General features: G+C 42.1%; 1 protein-coding gene and 1 long non-coding RNA gene across 2 annotated transcripts; one reads left to right on the top strand and one right to left on the bottom strand.

The window, feature by feature from the left end:
* The first annotated feature begins 508 nt into the window (after positions 1-508).
* Positions 509-7,391, top strand: LOC139410313 (uncharacterized). Its single transcript, XR_011634481.1, has 3 exons — positions 509-803; positions 4,552-4,782; positions 6,032-7,391. It is a non-coding gene; the product is annotated as an uncharacterized lncRNA (long non-coding RNA).
* On the bottom strand, positions 7,392-20,393 carry LOC139410299 (L-threonine ammonia-lyase-like). Its single transcript, XM_071155791.1, has 11 exons — positions 20,150-20,393; positions 17,226-17,586; positions 16,818-16,934; positions 16,227-16,468; positions 15,871-16,036; positions 15,643-15,745; positions 15,425-15,500; positions 14,055-14,180; positions 13,675-13,842; positions 13,122-13,179; positions 7,392-7,865 (listed from the first exon to the last, which is right to left on the bottom strand). Exons 1-11 carry the CDS (start codon positions 20,248-20,250, stop codon positions 7,767-7,769), a joined length of 1,617 nt encoding a protein of 538 aa, XP_071011892.1. The 5' UTR covers positions 20,251-20,393; the 3' UTR covers positions 7,392-7,766.
* Positions 20,394-21,053: the final 660 nt, after the last annotated feature.

Here is a 21,053-nt window from a genome sequence, read left to right as displayed (position 1 = left end):
TTACTGTAAGCGAAGTTCAATGCATTTAAATTGCATGCCCTATAACAGGTGTCAAACTCAATCAGCGCAAGGGCCAGACATAGCTTATTATGTTTGTTTAAAATAAAAACATGCATACAAACTGCAACCCAAACTGGCCATTGTTTTATTAGAAAAAATTATGGCACTTTATAATGTCCACTTAAAAACATAGGATGCTGTATATAGCATTTTTTACATATTAAAACAAAAGGAGAGAGAAATGATATTTGTCCAGCCTTTGCCGCTGTGCTTGCAGATGTGCATAATAAGCTGTGACCCAAATCAACAAGTATTTAATAACTCCAAATAACAAAAATGTAGCTAGGCTGTTGTAACATTTATCCTACACTTAAAACATGTTTGGGTTTTTTGCATTACATGGGTGCACATAAAATATCTTGTAGTCCTAGTTGAGTAGCCAGCCTAGGCTACTGCTCAAATGTTGCTGTAATAGACCTACATGTTTCTCCTTTGCGTGGTGTTTTGTTTTATGGTTATTCATTGTCAAGCTTTAAAAACGAAACCCACACTGCAACATTTTAGTAGCCCAGCTAGAACTGTGGCATGTGTCTGAACACTTTCCCTCTGGCACAGTGGACGCATCATTATACCCATTATACCCATAAAACCTAGCGGTCAAACACAGAAATGGTTCCAGTCGTTTTTTCACCATTCATTTTTCACATCGTGAATTTTATAAACACTTCAAACTAAGTATTTGTTTGGTGTTGGCTTACCTAGGCCTGACGTTTTTGACAAACCGTGCAATTCTCTCCGACAAGGTGAGTTTTATCAATATGTACTCAAAAAATGTTGAAATGCTAATTAGCAACAGAGAAGACCTTAGCAAGACTACAAATTCCTGCAGGAAGCTCCTGCACATCATCTCTATCCGACACTTTCAGCTACTGTTCACCAGCGTGATCAGAGACCTGTGCCCAATCCATGATGAATCCATATGCTGTATTGAAATGAATTGAATAGTGTTGAACTTCTTCCGTCCCATCTCGGTCTTAGCTAGCCACTAACTACACCTTAGCTAGCTAGCTAGGTAGAGCAGTAGATCAACAAATCATTAGCCTAGATAATTGTTTGTACAGTATGTCAACTTTTGGATGTCATTTTTCAAGGATGAGCATAAGCATTAAAAGGGGGCGAAGACCACTATAAGTCTGGCCATGATAAGAAGTGCAGCTATAGTGAGGGGCAGCTTACTGGTTTGGTCAGGGTCAGTATAAGGGATAAAGTTTATCCTGTGTCGGTGAGTGTAGCTATTAAGTTAAGTCTGAGCATCTTAGCAATACAATATGTTCTATACTGCTGTCAACATTCTACAAGGAAAGAGCCACTTAATCAATTATATAATCATTAACCAGATTACTCTGGATACCAGACTTAGATGAGTGATAACTCAGTTCTAGAATGTTGTCATTGATGAGAATTAATCTAAAAATCTATTGATCTTAAGAATTGACTTTGTTTAGACATCCAGCCTGTACTGTAGTTTCATGACCAGAGGTGGATCTTCAAAGGCACAGTATTTATTCGGAGTGCTACATGCATTCACACAATTCTGATTTGTAGTATCCTTCTCACTATATGATTGATACTGTCACCACTGATAAATCCACTAGAATTGAGAATTTCAATAAGCATTTTTCTACGGCTGGCCATGCTTTCCACCTGGCCCCAGTCTCCACATGAGGCCTTTTGTTAGGCCAACATTGTAAATAAGAATTTGTTCTTAACTGACTTGAATAGTTAAATAAAGATGAAATGAATAAAATAAAAGGGACACCAGGACGCTTGCGTTCAGATCACACTGGCACAGGATGTCAATTTCCATCCACCTTGGACAATGTGACAAGTGGTCGCTCAACACCCAATCTTAATGGCTCATAATTTGTTCTTGTTTCCCAATCAACAGTCTGAATCTTCTTCTTCTGCCATGGTGGATGAGATAGATAGCTTTTCTTGTAAATACAGGCCAATTTCTCTTTCCCACTGGAAAATGGTAGCTGCAGAGCCGAAAGTTGTCACTGGTTTTCCAGTCCGCCCATCTGAAAGACAAATATTTTAATTTTACTAGCAAGTTAAATTGATTACTAAAATGGTAAAATGTATATTAAAATACCATAACCCATAGTTAAATAAAGGTTAAATATTAATTAATAGACTTGACTGTATTAATGGTAAAATAGACGGGGCTTTGGTCTATCTACACATCCAAAATCCTACTATGTGGATGGGACATTTTGGCAGGGATGGAGGAATTATCTGGAATGCTCAACTAGATGATTAGGATAGTCTAGGATACTATTTTCAAGAAGAGGATGTATTGCGATTAGCTATACTAGTGGACTTCTGATTTTAATTCTCAAGAGGTAAGTTAAAACCCTCAGCCGTGAGTTCACTGAGAAGGTCCGACAGTGATAAGGGGGATCGTCTGCAAAATTTAAACAAACCTGTTTTTGCTTTGCCATTATGGGGTATTATGTGTAGATTGATGAGGGGGAAAAAACAATTTAATCAATTTTAGAATAAGGTTGTAATGTAACAAAATGGAAAAAGTCTGAATACTTTCCGAATGCACTGTATAACTGACTTCACAGGTCATCTGATTAGTCATGTACAGATGCACTTGTGGAACAAAACCATTTGTTTTTTCTATGGGAAAACATTGAGCCCACAAGTCCTGAGCTAGCTAGCCAGCTAGTTAATGTTACCTCACTGTTTGTGTAGTCACTTTTCCATGTGGTGACATGCTAGCTAATGTTAGCCCACCAGGGCGTGGATATTTAGCTAACGCTTAGCTAGCTAGGTACGTTAGCTCATCGTTTGTGTAGTCAGACTTTTACCCAGACACCACGGGATGTGACATGCTAGCTAGGGGATATTTAACGTTAGCTAGTTAGTGCTAATCGCTAACAACAGTGTGAGGTTCTGTGTTGTACACTATAGCCCGTTACCATATATGTGATGGAATATTATTTGCTGTTGGCTTGTGTGGGTGTATGTGTTATGCAACATAGCTGACTTGAGACATTGTTAACAGTTTCAGGGCCATGGGCCTTTCTCATGATGGAAAAATACAGAATAACATGAAGACAGGAACTGTGCAATGAGTTGTGGGGGCACATTCAGAACGTAGTGTTGCGAGAACAAACAGTATTTTGTTAGATAACAGGAGCCAGGTGTGTGATAACTGTATCGAGCATGGGCACATAGATATTCTACACAACTACAACGACTGACCGCTGAAGCACCTAGGGGGCTGGGACCAGCTCTGGCGCCAACAATCAACGATAGGCTGAGTGAGTTTAAACCACGCCCAGTCTCTACTCTGTGACAGACCGGCTCAGAAGCAGGAACTACTTCTGTCAGAATATATTATAATAAATTTGTCAGGAACAAATCAGTTCTCTGTTCTACCCTGCATGGTGTTACAGCGAACCCGTATATACAAAAATTGCATTTACCACTTATTGCTTAGCTAATAAAAAGTACATAGTATACAATCGGTGACTCAATGTCATATTTAATCTGATACCATATTCGATTGACGCAACCCTTAACAACAGGCACATTCTCACATTAGGCCTTTCGGGAAAGTCAGACTACACCACGGTGAGATACTATGCAACGTTAGCTAATGTAGCCAACCAATGTGCCTAACTAGCTAGCCCACCAGACAATATTTAACTAGCTAAATCCCTGCCCTGCTGGGCTAACGTAAGTTAGCATGTCACCACGTGAGAAAGTATGACTACACAAACCGTGAGCTAACGTTAACTAGATGGCTTGTTCACAAAGGGCTTGTCAAAATGAAAAGGTCACAGCAGTCATAATGATAGCCTATGCTGGTTCTTTTTACTGCTGTCAGGCTAGTTTGTCACATTGTCTACTAGCCCAGTCTGAAAAGTACTAGTCTCGGGCTAGCTTAATTTCCATCCCTGCTGACATGTATAACTGACTTCACAAGTAATTTGAAGTCAAGTAATGTACAACATATGCACTGTGTGTTGTGTGGGGAAAACATTGAGCCCACAAGTCCTTTGTGAGATGGCTAGCCAACTTGAGCTAATGTAGCTAACTAGCCAACCAAGGTGCTTAACTAGTTAGCCCACCAGGCAGTATTTAGCTAGTTAACATTAGCTCACCATTCGTGTAGTCAGAATTTGTGTGTGGTAACATGCTATCTAACAACTATCCTTGCCATGGTGCCGGCCTAACGTTAGCTAGCAAGTCTGTGCACAAAAGGTGAGTTAACGTTAACTAGCTAATATTTACAAAATATCCCTTCCCTGGTGGGCCAACACTATCTAGCATGCCACCACGTGAAAAAGTATGACTACACAAACCGGGAGCTAATGTTACCTAGCTGGCTACCTCACTTGTCAATAAAAAGGTCCCAACAGTCATTATGCTTTCCTATGCTGCTTTTCTTTTTACTTGTAAGGAAGGTAATGTGTTGTACAGGAGGCTGAAGAAATTCGGCTTGTCACCAAAAACACTCTCAAACTTTTACAGATGCACAATCTAGAGCATCCTGTATCACTGCCTGGTACGACAACTGACCCGCCCACAATCGTAAGGCTCTCCAGAGGGTAGTGAGGTCTGCACAACGCATCACCGGGGGAAAACTACCTGCCCTCCAGGACACCTACACCACCCGATGTCACAGGAAGGCCAAAAAGATCATCAAGGACAACAACCACCCGAGCCACTGCCTCTTCACCCTGCTATCATCCAGAAGGCGAGGTCAGTACAGGGGCATCAAAGCGGGGACCGAGAGACTGAAAAACAGCTTCTATCTCAAGGCCATCAGACTGTTAAACAGCCATCACTAACATTGAGTGGCTGCTGCCAACATACTGACTCAACTCCAGCCACTTTAATAATGGAAAAATTGATGTAATCAATTTATCACTAGCCACTTTATATAATGTTTACATACCCTACATTACTCATCTCATATGTATATACTGTACGCTATACCATCTACTGCATCTTGCCATCTTGATGTAATTAAATTTATCACTAGCCACTTTATATAACGTTTTCATACCCTACATTACTCATCAGATATGGATATACTGTACTCTATACCATCAACTGCATCTTGCCTATGTCACTTATTAATATATTTTTTATGTACATATTTGTATTCATTCCTTTACACTTGTGTGTGTATAAGGTAGTTGTTGTGAAATTGTTAGGTTATATTACTTGTTAGATATTACTGCATGATCGGAACTAGAAGCACAAGCATTTCGCTACACTCCCATTAACATCTGCTAACCATGTGTATGTGACAAATAAATTTGATTTGATAAGTACCTAGCTACCCACAGATATTTGACCTAACCATAATAGCTTGTTAGCAGCTAGGAAACAGGGCTTACCTTATCACACAGCTCCAGCGACACCTCTCAATTACAGAGGTCGGAAAACAATAAAATGCACTTGTGTGCTTATCGGAGTAGTGGTTACAATCCAGTACATAGCACAGAACCATCCTTGCTTGTGATCGGAGATACCTAAGGTTAGCTAGTTCGCTACAAAGGCCAGAGGGTAATTAAAACAATTATAGTAATAAAAAAATGCCAAGGGAGCTAGCTAGGTAATTTGAAAAATGCTAAACATGAATACACATGAGAAGTACACTATATAAATTATTTACGAGAAACTAAAAAGGCTATAATATCTACTTGCTAGTTTACTTGCTACTTGCCAATAAGAGTTTGCATGGAGAAATGTACCTTTAGGGATGACATCAGAGCTTGCAACAGGATGTGTAGTTCTGTATGATAGCCACATTAGTGGCTAATTAGCATTTCATTTTAGGGGGGATAATTACAGAACCTGTTCATATTGATAAAAGTTACCTTGTCCAAGAGAGATTTGCACGGTTATCAAAATGTCATGCCAGGGTAAGCCTACACAAAACACAGACCTTATCTGAAGTAGTTCTAAAATCCCTGACGGCTTCTTGTTTTTCCGCCGATAGGAGTGGAACCCCGTGTGTTCATCAGCTGCAACAGCCCATCTGTGACAAGGACCGACGAGTTCTGCATTCCGAGATGTCGTTCTGCACACCACTGTTGTAATGCGCCGTTATTTGCCTATTTGTGGCCCGCCTGTTAGCTAGCACGATTCTTACCATTCTCCTTCGACCTCTCATCAACAAGCTGTTTTCGCCCACAGGACTGCCACCTGACTGGATGTTTTTTGTTTGTTGCACCTTTCTAGGTAAACCCTGGACACTGTCGTGTGTGAAAAACTGTTTCTTAGTACTGACCAGGCCAAAGTAGCACGGCGGGGTCAGAATGTTCTCTGCTAACGAATTTAGGAATTAGCCTTTCTTAATCGTCCCATCTCTCCTCTGGCGCTGTCTCCAATCATTAAATCAACGAGATGTCATCTTCTGAACTATGAGGGAGCTTTAATTTCAAGATCTCTCTCTCTCATCCTCTCTCCCAACAGGGAGTGGGAGTAAGAGGATCAGGTCTGATTCTATACAAGGAACCGTTGGCCGACTTTCTTTAGTTCCCACAATCTAATTCATTGATGGGTAGATGGTAAGCAGATGCTCTAACACAGCTATGAATAACGTGTTGTGCAGTTGATCCTATTGGCTGACCTTACCTGATCCTATCTCATCTTTACTGGATATAAAAATTACGAAGACAAATTGTTGAATACATCATTATCATCATCTTTTATTTCCAGAACATATTTGTGATGATTGACACTGCCCCTGTTGTTATATAGATATGTACAACAATTCAAAAACAATGTGTATTGAAAATACTATATACTTAATGTGTTATTATTTCTGTCAATGGAACAGTAGTGGTTTGTAAGGAGAAACCACATTAAAACGCTAGCTCCTAACTAGGGGCTAACCATGAGTAGACTGTCGGACAGTAGCTTATGCACTGGCGTGACCCACTGGAATGTCAATGTTAATCATTATCACACTCAACGGGCCTGTTTGAGGCACAGATTAAGCCTAGTTCCAGACTAAAAAGTATGCTCAATGGAGAATCTCCATTGAAATAGATTTTTAGTCCAGGACTAGCTGAGCTTAATCTGTGTCCGTGATACTGGCCTAAAAGTACCACATGAGCTCCCTAATAACAGAAGTGTTGGGTGAAAGTATTGTTTTCTCAGAGCAGAATATGCAGTAAATGCCATGTATTCCCATATTTAATTTGATCTCCTCTCTGCAGCAAAGATTTCAATGCATGTATTATGTGTTAGTTTGGATACATATTCACAAAGTTTCTGTTTCAGTGTGGGTGTGACGTGCATGTGCTTACATACAGTACCAGTCAAAAGTTTGGACACACCTATTCATTCAAGGGTTTTTCTTTATTTTTACTATTTTCTACATTGTAGAATAATAGTGAAGACATCAAAACTATGAAATAACACTTATGGAGTCATGTAGTAACCAAAAAAGTGTTTGAAAAATCAAACATTTATTTTGATTTATTTAAGTAAACACCCTTTGCCTTGACAGCTTTGCACACTCTTGGCATTCAACACAACACTTTTTTGGTTACTACATGATTCCATGTGTTATTTCATAGTTTTGATGTATTCACTATTATTCTACAATGTAGAAAATAGTACAAATAAATAAAAACCCTTGAATGAGTAGGTGTGTCCAAACTTTTGACTGGTACTGTACATGTGTGTGTGTGGATGGTCAGATTGAGAGCCATGACAAGTGTTGATCACCGGTCCAGCCAGTGTAGTGTGGGGTAGCGCTCAGAAAGTATCCTGCGGAGCTGAGTGCTCTGTGTCTTATCCCTGGTCTCCACTACACACTCCACCTGTGGGCACACAACACAGATTTAATCCTAATAATCTTTCACTGATAGTGCTACATACACAGACTCTCCGTCAACTGTATAAAAACAATGGAGTGTCTGAACTAATTATACATTGACCCACTCATACATGTTTAGAACGTACCATTGCTATGTGGTTGTAGCATCTGTCCTGCCAACAGCAGATTGACATAATATGTAGTCAATTTATTTCTAAGGGCAGAAATAATCTGATTGGTTTCTAAAAGGTCAATGGGTTAGTGTCACACCCTGATCTGGTTCACCTGTCCTTGTGATTGTTTCTACCCCCTCCCGGTGTCGCTTATTATATATCCCTGTTTCCTGAACTCTCGCGAGTTCGTCTTGTTTGCCAAGTCAACCAGCGTTTTTCCTTGCTCCTATTTTTCCTCAGTCTGTTTGTTTCTCGTCCTCCTGGTTTCGACCTTTGCCTGTCCTGACTCTGAACCCACCTGCCTGACCTGGTATATGAACTCTCGCCTGTCCCCCACCTGCCTTTGCCTACTCCCTTTGTTATAATAAATATCGAAGCTCTACCATCTGCCTCCTGTGTCTGCATTTGGGTCTCGCCTTGTGCCCGTATAGCGCAGGTTAGAACTCAGAATCTTGTAAATGAAACTTTAATTTACATGTAACATTTTGAAATCATTATTGTATTACAGTAGTCAGACAAATGTGACAATATCTATAAAATGCAACTTGTCTCCTGACTTGAGGCAAATACTAAAATGTAGCAAGATAGCAGCAACATGCTAAACTAATCAGAGCACGCTTGCTAGCTAACCTTTTTAACTACTCATGCTGATTTAAATAGATAGCGCTAGCTAATATATATAGTAAGTCAGCTAACATTTGCTTTATTGAATAAGCTATATAACCTTTAAAAAACGGGTATGGACAGGTATGCTGCCCCGGGGGCAGCCGAGTAAATATATCTAAGCTAAACAGTGCTAGTTGGCTAGCTATCTCTTACTAATGTTGAGTCATATAATATAACTAGCTAGGTCTCAAATATACTAGTTAATCAGATCACACTTAATCAAAATATTTAATTGAATAAGCCATTTAAACTGAAAAATGTGAATGGACGGTTATGCTTCCCTGGGGGCAGAAACGTAAAATGCTAAGCTATCTCCTACTAATGTTGAATCATAAAATAGAAATAGCTAGCAAGTTACAGTTTATGCTGCCATTGGGGCAGAAATGTTAGTTTGGGTCAAACTACTTATAGGCCATAAGGACAGACTTCAAGCACAAAAGGTAATTTTAAAAAGTCTGAACTGCCCCCAGGGCAGCCATTTGAATGCACTGTTTAAATGCTTACCCAGGGGCATTAATGTTAGTTTGGGTCAAGATCACTTGGTGTCCTAAGGGCAGACTTGAAGCACAAAAAGTAGTATTTACTGCCCTAGAGGCAGCCATGACTTATCTGAATTATATCCTATAGTTATCTTCACCCAAACTAATATTACTGCCCCAGGAGCAGCATTTAAACAAGGTATTCCAATTTCTAATTTATTAGGCTTAATATTACCAATTATTTTTGCTCAATATAATTTTCTAATTTACTGGCATATTTGAGAGTCAGCTAGCTAGCTCTAACTTATGGTTTAACATTTGCTTAGCCCGCTAGTTCAGTCTAGCGTAGCATTTTACATTTCTTCCTCCAGGGAAGCATAACAGTTCATTCCAATTTTTAAGTTGATATAATTTGCTTACTCAAGAAAATATTTTAAGTGGGAGTTGACTTACTGGTATATTTGAGACCTAGCAATCTAGCTCTATTCTATGACTCAACGTTAGTAAGAGATAGCTATCTGCTAGCCAACTAGCTCCGTTTAGCTTAGCATTTTACGTTGCTGCAGCTTCACTGTCCATCCACATTTTTGTTCATATAGCTTCTTCAATGTAAAGATGTCCGATGCAGAAATCGCTCTTCCTGGTTGCAAAAATATAATTAGTTAGCCTAATTTAGTTCGCCTAAAACAAACAAGTATGGTGTAGAGAATCATTGTAAACCGCTGTGAAATCTTTTCCATAAACAAAAATAGTATTTTCCGCTGTTTGAAGCTAGTGTACAAAACCAAAAGTAAAAGACGCAAAAACTAAACTTAAGAACGGGAAGCATAGGAATAGTGCACATAGAACAGAGCTACCGCTTCTTGGACTTGCTTTCAATGAGAATGACAGATCTATAACTCACATTTCTTTGTGAATTTGGTCGGATTGCCAAAAAAGTTACATATGGCACCTTTAACATTTCAATGAAGCAAATGCTAGCTGACTTTCTTATATTAGCTCTATTTATTAAGTCAACATGAATAGCTAAGAGGTTTAGCTTAGCTAGCTTAGCTAGCCAGCTTGCTCTGATTAGCTTAGCATGTTGTTACTAGTTTGCTACATTTTATTGTTTGCTTCAAGTCAGGAGACCAGTTTCTACTTTTAAACTCGGACAAAACAGAGATGCTTGTTCTTGGTCCCAAGAAACAAAGAGATCTTCTGTTGAATCTGACCATTAATCTTAATGGTTGTACAGTCGTCTCAAATAAACTGTAAAGGACCTTGGCGTTACTCTGGACCCTGATCTCTCTTTTAACGAACATATCAAGACTGTTTCAAGGACAGCTTTTTTCCATCTAAGTAACATTGCAAAAATCAGAAACTTTCTGTCCAAAAATGATGCAGAAAAATTAATCCATGCTTTTGTTACTTCTAGGTTAGACTACTGCAATGCTCTACTTTCCGGCTACCCGGATAAAGCACTAAATAAACTTCAGTTAGTGCTAAATACGGCTGCTAGAATCCTGACTAGAACCACAAAATTTGATCATATTACTCCAGTGCTAGCCTCCCTACACTGGCTTCCTGTCAAGGCAAGGGCTGATTTCAAGGTTTTACTGCTGACCTACAAAGCATTACATGGGCTTGCTCCTACCTATCTCTCTGATTTGGTCCTGCCGTACATACCTACACGTACGCTACGGTCACAAGACGCAGGCCTCCTAATTGCCTCTAGGATTTCTAAACAAACAGCTGGAGGCAGGGCTTTCTCCTATAGAGCTCAATTTTTATGGAATGGTCTGCCTACCCATGTGAGAGACGCAAACTCGGTCTCAACCTTTAAGTCTTTACTGGAGACTCATCTCTTCAGTGGGTCATATGATTGAGTATAGTCTGGCCCAGGAGTGTGAAGGTGAACGGAAAGGCTCTGGAGCAACGAACCGCCCTTGCTGTCTCTGCCTGGCCGGTTCCCCTCTTTCCACTGGGATTCTCTGCCTCTAACCCTAATTACAGGGGCTGAGTCACTGGCTTACTGGTGCTCTTTCATGCCGTCCCTAGGAGGGGTGCGTCACTTGAGTGGGTTGAGTCACTGATGTGATCTTCCTGTCTGGGTTGGCGCCCCCCCTTGGGTTGTGCCGTGGCGGAGATCTTTGTGGGCTATACTCGGCCTTGTCTCAGGATGGTAAGTTGGTGGTTGAAGATATCCCTCTAGTGGTGTGGGGGCTGTGCTTTGGCAAAGTGGGTGGGGTTATATCCTTCCTGTTTGGCCCTGTCCAGGGGTATCATCGGATGGGGCACAGTGTCTCCTGACCCCTCCTGTCTCAGCCTCCAGTATTTATGCTGCAGTAGTGTATGTGTCGGGGGGCTAGGGTCAGTTTGTTATATCTGGAGTAATTCTCCTGTCCTGTACTATCCGGTGTCCTGTGTGAATTTAAGTATGCTCTCTAATTCACTCTTTCTCTCTCGGAGGACCTGAGCCCTAGGACCATGCCTCAGGACTACCTGGCATGATGACTCCTTGCTGTCCCCAGTCCACCTGGCCGTGCTGCTGCTCCAGTTTCAACTGTTCTGCCTGTGATTTATTATTATTTGTCCATGCTGGTCATTTATGAACATTTGAACATCTTGGCCATGTTCTGTTATAAGCTCCACCCGGCACAGCCAGAAGAGGACTGGCCACCCCACATAGCCTGGTTCCTCTCTAGTTTTTTTCCTAGGTTTTGGCCTTTCTAGGGAGTTTTTCCTAGCCACCGTGCTTCTACACCTGCATTGCTTGCTGTTTGGGGTTTTAGGCTGGGTTTCTGTACAGCACTTTGAGATATCAGCTCATGTATGAAGGGCTATATACATGATTTGTACCGTAGAGATATTGTCACATTTGTCTGACTACTGTAGCACAATAATGATTTCAAAACAATTCAACATGTAAATGAAAGTTTTATTTACAAGATTCTGAGTTCTAACCTGCGCCATGTTTTCAAAAGTTGTGCATCTGTTAAACTCCACCCATATCTTCAGAGTTAGGTCAACCTTTAGAATTGTGAATATTGTTTTACTTCTAGACATTAGGTTACATAGCATTGTTTAAATATTCCCCATCAAATGTTAATAGAGCCCACCAGCTTGTAGTCCTAAAAAAACGAAATTAGTTACTTCTGGTTCTTTCAACCATTTCTACAGGGAAAATAAATGGGGAAAGAATAGTTTTTTTGGGATAAATGCCAAAAATAAGGTCTGAGGTGACAGGCTTAGGAGATCTTATAAATTCTATGACATAATATCAGTTAACATGACCTTTATAAATTATGAAGGTTAGGCTTTTTTTGATGACATAAATCAAATACATTTTTATTTGTCACATGCGCCGAATAAAACAGGGGAAGACCTTACCGTGAAATGCTCATTTACAAGCCCTTAACCAACAATGGAGTTCAATAAATAGATTTGTGCTGCCCTTAGAACAAAGTTGACTGGACTTTATGTCAACCTGCAACCCAACACGCTCCCAACACACTCAACACACCTGAAATCCCAATTGACTCCAGTCTGTCTGAATTCTATGACTATCCTTAATCTGCTACATTGTGGTAACATAGTATTCTACCTTTACCTTTACATAAATTATTTTACAGCTACCAACTTTACAGTCAGTTGACATCACACATCTAGAACTTTAAATTAGGCATGACATTAGTAGGCAAACGGCTCAATCAGAAATTCTGAGTCATAAACCACTTCCAAATCAATCACATATTGACACATTGTCTAGCAGCACTGTACCTGGAATCCACCACTTATCTCACACCACCCTGCACTGCCAACACAGCGGCAACGAGCCAGGGTTTCATTTGCAACGGCAGTGTGAGAAGCGCTTCATATATACAGTCATTGGAGAAACAGTTGAGTGGATGTCGGGGGGAAGAGGTGAGGGAGGTGGGATGAAGGCTAATGCTGTCATACCTGGGCCTTGAAGAGATCGCCTTTGTCACTGTGTCTCCGGTGGCAAATATCCAACAGCCTGAGAGAGAGAAAAAGAGAGATAGTGAGATGGAGGATGAAAAGAACAAGAGAAAGAAACAGTGGATGAGAAGGAAGAGAGGAGCAGACTAAATTCACATTGTTCTTTGTGTTAGAGGATTTGTATGTCCAGACTGATCATCCTGCCAGTTAAAGCCTACCCCTGTCCTGTGGCTTATTCTGACGTGATTGGATGTGGGGGAACAGGGTCACATGGACAGATTGGTCACAGTGGCATTACTGTCACTAAGAGAGAGTTGTCTAAATATGCGCATCGTAATCTAACTATACACACTCATCTCCATCCATATGTAGCACAGATATCAGGAATTTGTTGAATTTGTTGTTATTGTCAGTCTGTATGACCACACACTGATATGTGTGTGTGTGTTTCAGATAAATAGAGAGTAATCAACCTCTTATACAATAGGGTATTTATATTCAAATGTACAGTATAGGTCATAACTATCTGTTATTTTGTTAGTGTTTAGCTCACTTGATGTCCTCTCTTGCCAGCATGTCCAGTAGCTTGGCCATGTCCCCCGGAAAGTCCCCCAGCTGCACTGTAAACTTGCTGACGCGGTCATCCAGAACCAGGGCGCGGTCAACACACTGTCTGATCAGGTCCAACTCCATGTTAGCACTGCTAACCACCACAGCTACCCTGCAGCGGGCAGACAAGGAGATAGATGCAGAATCAGTTCATCGGAATATCAACAGGTTACATTTTGGACACTATGGTGTGAATCCTAGTTTCCACTTAAGTCCAATTTTCATTAAGTCCTGCATTTATAGTATGTCAATGGGAGGCAAAGTCTTAGGATTCACTCCTATGTTTTAGTACAGTAAAAACACCCTGACAGTGTGTAAACCCACCTTTTGCCCTTTAGCTCTGGTAGTTTCCCAGCCAAGATGGCCGCTAGTCCCAGGGCTCCCTCTGTGTCCACTGTGGAGCGTTCAAACTCCTGAAACCTCAGCATGGCTACCAGAGAGTCCTCTTCTCTGAGGAGAATAGATAGAGGTTAGGGAGTCTCAGAGAGAGAGAACAACAACCGTGCTAAAGGGCAATAATATTGTCAAAACACTCTACTGCACTCTGGGCTCTAATTTGAGACCATCTTGCTCCCATATGCTCCTAAATATTTAGCTGTATGAGCTGGAAGTGGGTATGGAAACATATTTACCCAGATAATAAATTGAATGGCAAAATTATATTTGTCGTTAGGCGCAACAAGCTAAGTTAGGCCGTCATTGTAAATAAGAATTTGTTCTTAACTAACTTGCCTAGTTAAATAAAGGTTCAATATATATATATATAAGTTGTTACATTTGTGTTTCTTGTCCACTATGCTCTGGCTGTTGTTACATTTGTATCATATTGCAGCGAGCAAAGTCAATAGATTGTTTTATTTCACCTCATCTGTGAGAGTGAGAGGAAATTCAGCTACTCTTAAGTGCTTGTTTATTACTAGAAGTTTAACCAACATCGGCCCTTATATTTTTTCTAGGTCTTACAGACAAAAATAAAGGAGACTTTTAAATATTTAAAAATGACCGGCTATTGGTTGGATTATTGCAACTAATCACGTTTTGAGTTTTATTCCCATTGTGATTAGTCCCTGAACCCATTAGAGACCATGTAGCTTCCTTCTTTTCTATCTGTAAAAGGCTAAGGCAGAGACACATTTTTGCTTTTTAAGACTGTTTGCACCTCAGTTCAAGCACCTTGATTGGAGAGCGAGGTAGCGGCAGTGTTCACTTCCCTTTGCACCCCACCTGTGAGAACCTTTGCAACACATAGAACTGCTCGTCTCTGGCCCAAACCGTTCAAAATGTATAACTCATATGACAGGATCTACATTTTTTCCCTTGTCTACTGCAGATTCTCAGGTCACATTTGATAATTTCATAAACCCTGCCAAGCGGGCCGCTAACCCATGTTACCTAGCTGGCTAACAACCTGGTAACTTGCCCAGTAAGATGGCCCTGAAAGAAAGGAAAGGGGATCTTAGATAGCTCCTCCAAGATAGGATTCATATGGGCCTAATCACTTTTCTGGTGTTCCCAAATACTTTGGTGCTTCTAACCTTTTTAAAGTTGGGCGCATTAGTGCTACCAATTTAGAGTCCTGGAAACACTCAGGGCCCTGGGGAACTGAGGGACGTCTATGTCCATATATGTAGAAAACTACGACTATGGCAAATGTGTGGCGAGAGATACCCGCCCCTTCCATAGAGATGTAGTACCTGACAGTAACGACTTTGTCCACATATTTCTTAGCCAGCTGGAAGGTGTGGGTCCCCAGTGAGTGCTCAAATAGATCTGGGGATAGAGAGCAGGATGTAGGCGTTAGGTTCAGGGAGTTGTGCCACGACAATTGATATCTATTTAAGAAAAAGAAAGACCATATCACAGGGAGTAGGTTTGGGTTCAGATAGCCTACAGGGGTAAAAGGGCACAGTACCTCCATAAAGCTTCCTGTTGGGGACGTTGTAAAGTTCACTAGCCACTGGGCTGCCTGTTTTGAGGGACTGTAGTAGCAGCGGGAATCCTTCTGGTTCAACTCCCTGTCAAAGAGAACATGGTACATGAATCCCAATATTATTTTGGGAGATTTTGGAGAGCATGGCTACATCTTACTCACTGTGACAAGAGTACACTAAACAAATATTGAGAGGGAGGAAACACTTACTATGACAGTGATGCGTGAGTTGAGGTGTTTGATGGCCGCTGCTGTGCTGACCAGTAGACTACACTGCCCACCTGTGGGCACAATGACTGCATGTAGTTTGGGCACCTGCTCATAGATCTCCATGCCTACTGTGCCCAGCCCTGCTAAGTACACAGCACTATCATCCCTGAGAGAGATAGAAGAGGAAGAGAGAAAATAGAAAGACAGAGAGAGATACAATATAACCATATGTCCATGTACCAGGGCCACATTGTCCCCACTGTACAGTACATGTTTTGAGACAAAGGAGAGCTATGGGACTGGCACCCATCTATGTGGGGTAACCACCAAAGCAGTCTATCTCCAAGGTGACGTACTCTTCCAGGCAGAGGTATCCGTTCTCCTTGGCCAGGTGGCGGGCGTGGTTCAGGGAGTCCCTGGCGGTACTACCATAGGAGATGACCATGGCGCCGTAGTCTCGGTACACCCTGAGGTGGGGCTGGGCACAGCTGGCTGGCATGATGACAAACACTGGGATCCTCAACACCACCGCATGGTGAGCCACGGCCATGGAGAAGCTACAGTCTTTAGCTACGATCACCCCCTTCTTCTGCTGCTCCTGTGGAGAGGGATAGGAGTTAGCTAACTGATCAAGTGATTATTATTTATTTTGCTTGTTAGCTTCTTGTTGGCTTCTTGTTAGCAGGGTTGCAGAATTCCTGGAACCTTCAATAAATTCCCCGGTTTTTCAGAAATTGGAAGTTTGAAAATTCCGGATTTCCTGCTTATTCCCTCCCGATTCCGGGACTCGTCCAACTGGGATTTTGAGAAAAACAGGTAATTTATTGAAAGTTCCAGGAATTTTGCAACCCGATGTGTTAGCTACTTGTTAGCTTGTTGGTTACTTGTTTTGATAAATGAGCTGTTCCCCAGCTGGGATGATTTGGGAAATGCATTGGGATTCATACCTGGTTGAGGGAGGTGAGTAGGTATAAAACGCCTCTCTCCTTTACGGAGCCTGTGTAGTGGAGGAGCTCCTTCTTTAGGAAGATCTCCATGCCATACTGTTTGGACAGTCTGGAGTACTGGGAACACAAATAAGCAGAATGCGAATAAGCTTCTGCATGAAGCAGGAGCCATCATCTAAAGTATTTACTTTTAGAAAACAAACTACTACCTAGAATAAAAAGGTTATTTGACCGTCCCTCCACAAAATAACCATTTTTAAGAACCCTTTGGTAAAAAGGTTTTACCTGGATACAAATTGGTTCTCCTAGACTCCTACAGGCTGGGGACTTCCAAAGATCCCTTTATGGTTATAGGTAGTACCTTATTTCCAAGGGTGTACAGAAGGCTCTGAACTGGAGCGGGCATACCGTACAAGGGGTCTTCTGCATCGCTGACTGGATTTTGAAGGCTGCAGCACTGATGTCCTCGAAGCGGAGGTACTCAGGCTTGGGTGGTGGGACTGCTTTGCGCTCGCTGCCTCTCTTCTTGTTAGTCTTGGGTGGGTCCATTAGCTGGATCTCAGGGGCGCCCACCACCTTGGTCTCAAACGTTTTGACTTCCCCATTGAGGCACTCCTCCTCCTCAATACCAAAGTCCTTCAGGCGCTCTGGGTGGATGAGAGTGGGCCGCCAGCCCGCAACCCCGTTACAGACGGGGGCGTCCTTGTTGCAGGTACTCTTGGAGGAGGTGGAGCAGCCCTGTTTAGTTGGCCCAAGACGCTGCTCCTCGCTGGTGGAGAGAGGGAGAGAAACAGGGCTTGAAGAGTAGTGGTTGGGCTTCTGTAGTGTTGGATTAAGCTCTTACCGTTATACACATGCATTTCAGGTCAACACTCTTAGCAATGGGCTGCACTCTCTCAGAAAAAAGGGTTCCAAAAGGGTTCTTCGGCTATCCCCATAGGATAACCCTTTTTGGTTCCAGGTATGACCATTTTTTGGTTCCATCTAGAACCCTCTGTGGAAAAGGTCCCAGATGGAAGCCACAAGGGTTCTACCTGGAACCAAAATGGGTTCTTCAAAGGATTCTACTATGGGATCAGCCAAAGAACCCTTTTAGGTTCTAGATAGCACCTTTTTTTCTAATAGTGTAGAGTGACGAGAGTGAGCAGGAGGAGAGAATTTCTAAATTCCAAATTGAGCCCTAACCCTTATCATTTCTGTTCTGTATCATCTTTCTGTTTCTGAAAGAATTGAATAGGAAATAATATGGTAATCGGTTCACCTTGCCTTCTGATAGACTGGGTGGAGGTTTTGGGAGTAAGGTTTGTACGTGTGTGTGAGAACACGTGGGAATAAGCCACTGCTTTACATTATCTGGGAGGGATGGCAGTGACCTTGTTCTTTGTACACTAGAAGATCATCTACACAGATCCTTCCATGACCAGGTACACCAGGGTGTCCCTTATGATTACCAGAGTTTTGGCCTATTAACCACACACATTCAAGCACGCACACCCGCTCTCTCTCTCTCACACACACACACACACACACACACACACACACACACACACACACACACACACACACACACACACACACACACACACACACACACAGGTCTCTAAGGTTAGGGAATGGTTGGAAGGATTCGCCTACATAAGTGTCGAAACTCACATTTAATTCCAATTACTTTTTCCCTGCCAATAAGTATATTTTCGTTTGAAAGTTTGTTTCTTAAATCCTTTGTTTTTGTTGTAATCAATTCTTTACAGTCATGGTTTTTTTCATCCTATTTTAAATAACTTGTAGAAAACACACTTTATAACACTTTCAAGAAGCATTATGAACATCCTGTGTCACTTTACTTGGACTAAGAAAATACACTTTATGACACTGTCAAGAAGCATTATGACCATCATAATCATATAAGCCAGATAGGCCAATCACGTACAGAGATGGTGTCTTGTCCTGCTCCTGAAATCTTATCCTGCATTCATTCCAGTCATCATCAACAGAGCATTAGGGTAGGTGCATGTCTGACATTAACGTGTGCACAATTAAAATGTTAATTTAATATGGTCAATCAAATAAAGATATACATACACACACACATAACAAACATACTGTTGACATGTACTTTAGGCTATGGTGTTTTGGAATGTTTTGCCTTGTAGTCGGTTTTGTGGGTTTTTACACTCTTTTGTAGGTGTCATAACCAGCCATAAAACAACTATGGTGGTAGATAGATGTCACAACAGGTGTAAATATATGGATCATGACAGTGTTATCACCATATTATGACAGGTTATGACAACTAATGTCAGCTGTTGTGACATAATGTCATGGTTATGACCGTGTTATAACGCTGGGTGTCTTGTAAAGTGTTATCAAAATATAGCGTAGTGTAGATGAAGGGGAAGAGACAGGTTAAAGAAGGATTTTTAAGCCTCGAGACAATTGAGACGTATTGTGTATGTGTGCCATTTAGAGGGTGAATGGGCAAGACAAAAGATTTAAGTGCCTTTGAACGGGGTATGGTAGTGACTGCCAGGCACACCGGCTTGTGTCAAGAACTGCAACGCTGCTGCGTTTTTCACACTCATATACGTTTCCTGTGTGTTTCAAGAATGATCCACCACCCAAAGGACATCAAGCCAACTTGACACAACTGTAGGAATAATGTTTAACACCTAATGCATGCAGTCATAGAAAATTGACAGTATAATTTACTTTATAATGTTGAGGAGAGACTGACATTAACCATTAGGTAATAGACCATTTTGTATCCCTCAACAGGCTCCTACATTTTGCTCACAATATTCACTGCTGAAATGGATAGACTGCATGGTATGATTCAAACCAGCTGGTAGAATTTAACTACACTTTAAGCTTCCATTGTGGCGCCAGGTACTGTGAACCAGGGGAGAGCAGGAGCAGGGGAGGCTCGATGGGGTGGAGAGGCTGGTTCAGGTGGAGAAGGATGGGGATCAGAGAGGGCTTTAGAGGCTTTAGATTTGGGGACAGGAGATGCTGGATGATGAGGCAGTGGTTTACTGGTGGATGTAGATGACTTAGTAGATTTGTTTTGGCATGGGAAGAAGGAGAAGGAAGATGGTGGAGGGTTAAGTTTGTGACTGGCGGGCTTGGTTGACCTTGGGTAGAGAGAAGAGGCGGTGCAGGGGAAGAATGAAGGGGAATGAGGCGCTACAGGAGTCACAGCAGGAATCACTACAGGAGTCACTACAGCTGGAGGCTTTGGGGGCTCCTCGGGGTGAGGGGGGGGTGCTGAGGTAGGGAATCCCTCTGTGTCTAGTAGGGTAAACTGGGTGGAGGATGAATCTGTAGTGTCCCACCTCTGCCAGAAGGGGTCATTCTCACTGTCGTTGAATCCCACTCTCCTGGGCGATCCATCACCGGCGTAGTTGGCGTAGATGAACTGGGCGGCAAAGTTCATCCTGGACCAAAGACTTTTCAGCTATAGTCCAAGGATCCACTCTAGATAAGTTCTGAAAAGTCCTCTCCCTGCTCCTCCTGTGTGTGTGGCACGTCCAGGAGTGTGTTGGACAGTGTGCCAGCTCAGAGCGCTCCCATGGTGTTAACTGCGCTGCCCTAGATCCCTACCTGGGGCTATTTAAGGCGGGATTAGCCTGGGGTACATGCCTGGTGGCACTCAGCCTTCAAATCCAACCTGCCTCCAGCCCTGGCCCCTCCCTCCCCTTGGCTCTATTCTAGTCCAAGATCTGGATTAAACCTCCAGGTCTGTGACGTGCTACTAATCAGACGCTCTAAGGGGATAGATTTAGACTTACAGTTTATCTAGGGAACAATGATCTGGGGGCTTGGGCAGTCAGTCAATAAAGACACTAGGGGGATCAGAGATGAGACTGGCCGGTCAGGCCTGGATAGAGATGGGAAAATGTGTGTGCGCGTGTGTGTGTGTGTGTGTGTGTGTGTGTGTGTGTGTGTGTGTGTGTGTGTGTGTGTGTGTGTGTGTGTGTGTGTGTGTGTGTGTGTGTGTGTGTGTGTTTCAGAGCGAGAGAGCACTGGCTTTCTAAACAGGCAGATCCTAGTTGGTCGGGAAATAGAAGGTAGAAGGTTCCTCCACCACTGAGTTCTAAACTAGTATGAAGATGTCCCCTACAACTTCCCCCACAGTCAATGGAGGATCAACACATCCTTTGACTTACTTCAGATAGTATAGCTGTATAGCTCATTGGCATATTTCTGTACTATTGTCATAAAAACCTGACTACACCA

This window comes from Oncorhynchus clarkii, chromosome 1, assembly GCF_045791955.1.
Source record: "Oncorhynchus clarkii lewisi isolate Uvic-CL-2024 chromosome 1, UVic_Ocla_1.0, whole genome shotgun sequence".
Classification (NCBI taxonomy): Eukaryota; Metazoa; Chordata; class Actinopteri; order Salmoniformes; family Salmonidae; genus Oncorhynchus; species Oncorhynchus clarkii.
Note: the sequence above shows the minus strand (reverse complement) of the source record. Positions and strands in the feature narration are given on the sequence as shown.

What these genes read in the sequence shown, in the direction of transcription:
- LOC139410299 (XM_071155791.1), bottom strand. Translation starts at nt 20,250, where the DNA reads ATGAACTTTGCCGCCCAGTTCATCTACGCCAACTACGCCGGTGATGGA. An exon ending in GGATACCTCTGCCTGGAAGA is followed by an intron (nt 16,037 to 16,226) that starts GTACGTCACCTT and finishes TATCTCTCTCAG; the next exon opens with GGATGATAGTGCTGTGTACT. An exon ending in CTGGCAAGAGAGGACATCAA is followed by an intron (nt 13,180 to 13,674) that starts GTGAGCTAAACA and finishes TCTCTCTCTCAG; the next exon opens with GCTGTTGGATATTTGCCACC.